Source organism: Nicrophorus vespilloides, unplaced genomic scaffold (assembly GCF_001412225.1).
Source record: "Nicrophorus vespilloides isolate i.1.1-1 unplaced genomic scaffold, Nicve_v1.0, whole genome shotgun sequence".
NCBI classification, from domain to species: domain Eukaryota; kingdom Metazoa; phylum Arthropoda; class Insecta; order Coleoptera; family Silphidae; genus Nicrophorus; species Nicrophorus vespilloides.
In genome coordinates, this window is record NW_017098882.1 from 67360 (window position 1) to 74317 (window position 6958).

At 30.7% G+C, this 6958-nt stretch overlaps 1 protein-coding gene across 1 annotated transcript; it reads right to left on the bottom strand.

Annotated features, from left to right (window-relative positions):
• Positions 1-213: 213 nt before the first annotated feature.
• LOC108563413 (C-type lectin 37Da-like) lies at positions 214-1034 on the bottom strand. Its single transcript, XM_017922083.1, has 5 exons — positions 937-1034; positions 790-881; positions 625-724; positions 298-565; positions 214-229 (listed from the first exon to the last, which is right to left on the bottom strand). The coding sequence occupies exons 1-5, from the start codon at positions 1007-1009 to the stop codon at positions 214-216; spliced, it is 549 nt and encodes a 182-aa protein (XP_017777572.1). The 5' UTR covers positions 1010-1034.
• Positions 1035-6958: the final 5924 nt, after the last annotated feature.

The following is a 6958-nucleotide window of genomic DNA, read 5'->3' on the forward strand; positions in this document are numbered from 1 at the left end:
TAATAAGTAAAAATAATTAAGTTTTATTATATCGTTTATATTTTTGTAGTTAATAACAAAAGTCCGTTCCCGATAGACGATTTTTTGTTAAAAAAAACTAATTATTTACAATGTGACATTAGTATTACAAAGGCAGAAATCAACTCAAATCAATTTTAACTTACAAACGCACAAAAAAAATTGGGAAATATAAACTTAAATATTATTATTTTATTAGCTCCAGATGATTCTAAAATAATAAAAACAAACATATTATATTGTATAATTGTAAAAGTTTTGTTTTCAAATTAACATGACTGTAAGTAATTTTGTTTTTCGCAATATGTTTTAGCGATGCTTTGGCAGATGTATCCTATGGTAATATCACATTTATTGTCGTTCAACAAAATTGCACTTTCGTGTTTTAAAAATTGGATGCAATGTTCGGCGGAACCAGCATTGTCCGGTTGATTTTTGTGCCATCTATTGGAACATATCTTACGACCATTGCTCATCCACTTATAAGCTCCTTCCGCTCCTAAATCTGTACCAGACGTCCAAATTTGAATATTATTTTCCATTTTTGCTATAAAAAATATTTAGAAATTTATAAAATATTCGCACATTACAATTAATTATTGTTACATATATGTATGTCGATAAAATCAAATTCTTCATCTGTGTCAATCGTTAACAATTCCATATTGTATTGCTTACAAGCCAAGTTTGCGTTGATCCAATTCAACTGCGCAAAAGATTCATTGATTAAAATTTGTATACAATTTTATAATGCAAATTTAGTATACTCACCTTCTTGTTTAAATCAATGAAATAAGTCTTGTTACCATAATTCAAAACATTGGGCAATCGGATATTGTCGATGCTCATTTCGCAATTTGCATCTGAAATTTGTATATTTTTCACTTCGTTGGAAACTGCAAATTACAATTCACTTACTGCTCTCCTTACAAATTAAAAGTATCAGACACCAGATAAATGGATAAAACAATGATATTTTTGATAGACCCATCTTTTCAAACGGTCTACCTGCAACAATCTATTCTATGTTTATGCGATGAGAGTAGACAAGCACATATATTTATACATAAATGCGTACTTTTGTGTTGGCAAAAACACACACAATTCTGTTTTATAAACAATCTATTTACATATTTGGCACAAACATTTATTTACTTGTAATCATTGCATTCTTTAAATTGGTTTATTTATTTATTGCAATAACGTAGTCGTAGACATCAGATCATCTTCTAGTCCCTTCATAAAACTTAACAACATAATATGCATTCTTTATTCCAATATATCTTTGTAGATCCAATGCCTATTGTGCCTAAAGTGTATAAGGGATAAAACGGACCTGATGAAAGTACATTTAAATTAGTTAAATTTACTCTCAACTAATAAATAAATCTATAAAAATGTAATTTTTTATAGCCCTATGAATGTTTTTTTTAATGATTACAATTATACCTCTCATAGTGCGGCTTTGATCAGTCTGTATTCACTGCTTCAATCAATTGCTTGAATCTAATATTATATAAAATTCTTTAAACTTAAGATAATTTTGCTTTTTCTCTTATAGAAAGTTTCTAATATGGATTTTTGCATTTTAGGAGTTGTATTTATCAAATGTTTAATGTATATTCAAATTTCTTAGCATTTCAAAAGAAAAAAGTGTTACATATTTAAACACAAATTATTGATTCCAATACACGCTATATTCAGATTTCTTAAGTACATTCTACTTATACAATGTTTAAAATGCACCCAAAGCAAATATAAGTATGTCAAGTAATAATAATAATATACAATTTATGCGACTTCTAACATATAATTAAGTTTTTGTCGTACAATATTTATTTCAAAACTATTCACTTTCAATCTTCACTTTAATCATCATAGTTCATATTTAAATATATTCCGAAACAGATGAAAATAACAGAAGGTGAGGTCAAAATTGGATTGTCTCTGATTATCTCTGATTTTCTGGTAATTGAAGTTTTATGTCAAGTTTCTAATTTCTAATTAAATAATTAAGAATAATCTCTGCTTGCAAAATGCATTATTAATGAAATTAAGAGACATTTTATTTGTAATAAAAATAAACATCAGCAATGGTCCAGTAAAATAATGTTTTTAGTTATTACAAAGTAATTAGTACATAAGATGAACATCATGTATTTCATAGAGAAAAAGCATTAAGAATGATGGTTTATAAATATTTTACTAGTTTACTTACATTTCCTGTTTTGCACTATAATTATGTTAGAAGTACTAGAGACAAAGATTAATGATTGGAAAATGATGTAGTTACACAAACATATAAAAAATATCAATTAGTATTAACAAAATAAAAACAAATGTAAAGTACAGAAATACCTCGCATAGTCCGGATAATCCGATTTGTAAAATTGAAAACAAATTCTAAGAAAATAGTAAACTTAGGGCGGAAAACTGTAGTCAATAGCATTTTACATGTAGGTATAAAAAAAATTCTTTATTATTATTAATACACTAAATTATTGTTTATAAATAAATGATGGGTTCTCCCAGGAGATTTGAGTATATTATGTATTTTAGTGAGAACTTTAATCTCGATTAATCCGGTTTCAAACAGTCCGAGATATTGATGAAACCAATTACTAGTACTAAGCGACGTATGATAGTATAACTTCGATTTACGTAGTGTAGGTTGAGAATATAATTTGCAATTCACATCTTATCATTATATTGAACTGCATCGAAGGTTAAGTTTCATAGTTCGTTGAGTTTTGCGCATGTGCTCATCTATTCCGAAAGCTTCTTACAAGTAATTAACAATAAGAAGGAGAATTCCGATAAAGCAGTGTATTTAATTAATAAGCTTTTTGCGCGGTGCGCATAAAGCTCGAGCGAAATATTGCCCATAAAATTGGCTCCGGTTTTATGGGGATCGCAGCATTCTCAGAGAGGTTATATAACGCGCGTACGATCAATTAAAAGCCGAAGCTAAAGTAACGATAATGCTTTTCCGTGCAAAAGGGGGTTGAAGAAGAAAACAACAGCAACGAAAAAGGCACGAGAACGTAACGACTTTCCTGCAGCCCCACCTGACGGAACCAGAAACCGCGACGAAATTTATTCCTCGGGAAAACACTTGTCCACAAGTCTCCCACAGACGAAAAAGGAAAAAAAAAATAAACAGACGGATAAAGAGGGGCGTAGTAGTCTGTATGGTTCAATCAATAAAATATTTTCGAAAATTTAGAGAAATGTTGTAGACAATTATAAATGTCTGCACGCCCAATTGCCTTCCCCAAATCGTCCAAGTGTTAAAAGCCTTTTTTATTTGTTCAATCGTTCGCGGAAGTTCACACGGAGCTGCGTCGTAAACGTTTGTTTAATTTTCGATTTTTTTTGATTGAACGAAACAAAAAATAAAGTTATAAAGAGTCAATTTAGAGGGGACAAAGTGGGGGGCTCGTAAATTGCATCAATTCACACCAACCTTCAACGGTTTTACGTCAAAATATATTCAACAAGTTAACAACACACACAACTCACAAATTACACGCCATGCCGCAAAGTTCTTGCTTTGTAGCGAATTTAACAATGTTACAAATTTCTGGCAGTCATTAACTCTTTATATAATTGAAACCAGCAATAAATATGATTATTATCTATTTTTATACCTTAACACTTTTTCGCTGAAATTATATCACAATCTACTACGATCTTCTTCTTCTTTTTAACCTACAATCCCTTCACTTAGCTTGTGCACAATTCCGCTAGCTTCGATAATTCACTTAAAGTTGGTAGTTTAGCAATTACAAACTTTCTTGTCAACTTAAATCAATGTACTTGTTTATCGAAAAAAAAAACGATGATCATGGCTAGATAAGATTAACTAGATTCTCTACTTTAATAAAACTTTTGTTGAGGTGTTTACAACATTTTTGATACATAAAAATGTATCACATAAAATATTTTTGATGTAAATTGATTAGGATTGATTTACATTGAAAATATACGCAAACTAGCAACAGGATAATGCTACAAATTTCAATGCTAGTATAATCTAAATAAAAACGACTAATAAGTAAAATTTATTGTATACAATTTTACTGTACTTGATATTGTTATATAATAAAAATTATGAAGAATTAATATAAAATATAATGTTGAATTTAGTTATATAATAATGGAAACTATACACTTAATTATAGAATGGAGAAAATTATACATATATATATTGGATGATAAGAAATATAACATGAAATTGGCGGAAAGACTTAGGTCGATAGCCCTTTGGTTACAATTGGTGAGTAATAAAGATTTTTATTATTATTAAGATGAAATGTATAAGATGAAAGTATATGATTTATTATGTATTTACTGTATGATTCAACATTTAAAATTGACTTGTGTTTAAAAAAAAATATTTCCATTGTTGCGAACCGTAATAAGTAACTGTATTTAACGGCAGCAGCCAAGTTCATTTATCAACGACATCCTTAATTAAAATGAAATAACTTATACATTTTTAACTTAAATTATTTCCTGTGCAATAAAAGTATTTAATTACTCTTCAAATTGTCAAATTATTTTATAAATCGCATCTCTTAACCTTAATCCAAGATCATTCATAAATAATTTAAAATAAGTAAAAATTAGTATATTAACATCATTAAGGGCGGAAATACTGCAGTTAATAGCTTGTTTATATAGATTCTGTATATTATTAATATAACTAAGTGTTAGAAGACAAATTTAATAAAAAAAAATGGACAAAAATGAAGTATCAATGGTAGAAATATATTATTATGTTTAATTGTGTTAAATAATATACATTGTACTATTAACTAAAAGTATGACTATGCTACATTTTAAAGAAAAAATTGTGTAAACATACATATAGTTTACTTATACCAAGGTGATGCATCTTAGTATTTTTTTTAACTAAGTTATATAATTGTTAGTATCTGAAATTCCGTTGTATAAACTGTAATACTCTTTATTCCATGATTATAAATAAATATTGTTGTCTAATATTTTGTGATTAAACAACTGTGAAAGGGCTTGGGTACCTCGATTTTGCTTAGTTCTTTCTCGTGGTTGTACACAGGTAAAATCCTGCAGCTATTCCGTATGGTAACGCCGAAAGATCTGAAGATAACAAACACGATTAGGAAAATAGAGTGTGTCCGTTGGTAACGTGCCTCACAAATCGAGTACGTGTGTTAGGAAAAGTTTCACACCTGTTGTTAGGCTAACGTCTGGTGGGTGGACGTGCCCTCCGTGACCTTAAAAGAGATGACCCCCGATATGTAGCATAAAGTACAAGAATGCGCTTCAGATCAGATGTAAATTGCATGTTAATATTCCTACCACCGCCTCGCATCCAGCGTGCACCTACAGCGAAGAAGATGATGAAGAAGAAGAGGACGATCTTCTTCATCATCCAGCGCAATTTAAATACCACCTAGCATTATGCAATTTCAATTTATGCATCGCATGCTAAACACACATGTGCATGTATGGGGATACAATAATTCGAGGAGCTCTACCTTTGGACAGCCTCTGCACAAATTGGGTTTCTCTAATTGATAAATTCCCTATAATAACAATGAAGTGAAATCGAATTGTATTCCGTTTTACTATGGGCGAAGCTGTTTTTTGTACTTGACGTCGGTGTTTATGGTCGAAGCAACGTTGCTATAAAGTATCTCCCATTTTATTTCTTCCATTGAAATTGTTGTTATATGAGTAATCGTGATTGCTATTGTGATGTAAGACAAATGAATGAAGATGATGGAATACGAAGACGGCGAGGAGACAAGGACACGTACATTGGGGAGTGCGAGCGAGTAAGACAGGGGAGGTAGACGCAGAGAGAGATAGATGGAGAGAAGAAAGAGAGTGAGTGTGAGTGGTGGTGGGTGGGTGTGAGGAGGCGAGGAGAGGATAATAATAATAAGATGGCGGGTCTGTGATGTAGCGGCGGAGGAGGAGGATGAGGAGGTGGTGGCGGAGGCGGGCGGCGGGGTCCCGCGGGGAAGAAGGGGGGCACGTGCCCCACCGGAAGTGGCCAAGTCACCGTTGGCTGGCAGAGCGTGCACTTCCTCCCCTCGCAGGAAATGAACTTATGATTGGTCTCGGAAATTATTACTGCGAAACCGTTTATACCATTTGTCCATATACATCCACGTCTATTCCTTATTCTTATTCTTTCCACTCCACTCCAATTCTTTATTTTGTTTTTCTAAGCACTCGATTCTAATACAAATCAATCGACCAAAGAAGACTTAACACTTTAGACCAGGGGTCCCCAAACTTATGCCCACGGGTACCCTGCCTGACCGGCATTCTAAAATGTGTTCTTGGACGCAAAAAGGTTGGGGACCCTGCTTTAGACATTTTATTTCAAAATATTCACATCCAAATACATACAAAAAATAAATATTTACGAAATAAAAGGTCTTTTTATTTAAGAAAAGAGAAAATACTACCAACTAAAAAAACTTTTTACAAACTCGGAATCAAAAAATATGCTTTTAATCAATTTTTACTTATTTTTATATAATATTTGTAAATAATTCATGATTTTTGTCTGTGAATATAGTTCTAATAATATTTTATATAGCAAATTTTTCTTTAATTAATCTGTAATATTTGTACCTTATAATATAGCTCATTATATGTGTATGCATTATCGTTTATATGACAAAAATATACTATTTTAAATAAACAAATAGGTTCTAAAGTTTAAAAAACGTAAATCGAGCACATGACTCGAATTAGTTATATTTTCTTTCATCGTTCTAAAATTTCATTAACTGAAGTACTTTCTTTAAGATATCTATGAAGATAGAACTTAAAAGTGTAACAAGTTCAATTCAAATTAAATTATCTAAAAAGTGGAAAGACCAATTGTTTTTAAATTTAAGAAAGTATGTTGTTTTTTTTTTAAATTCAATAATTT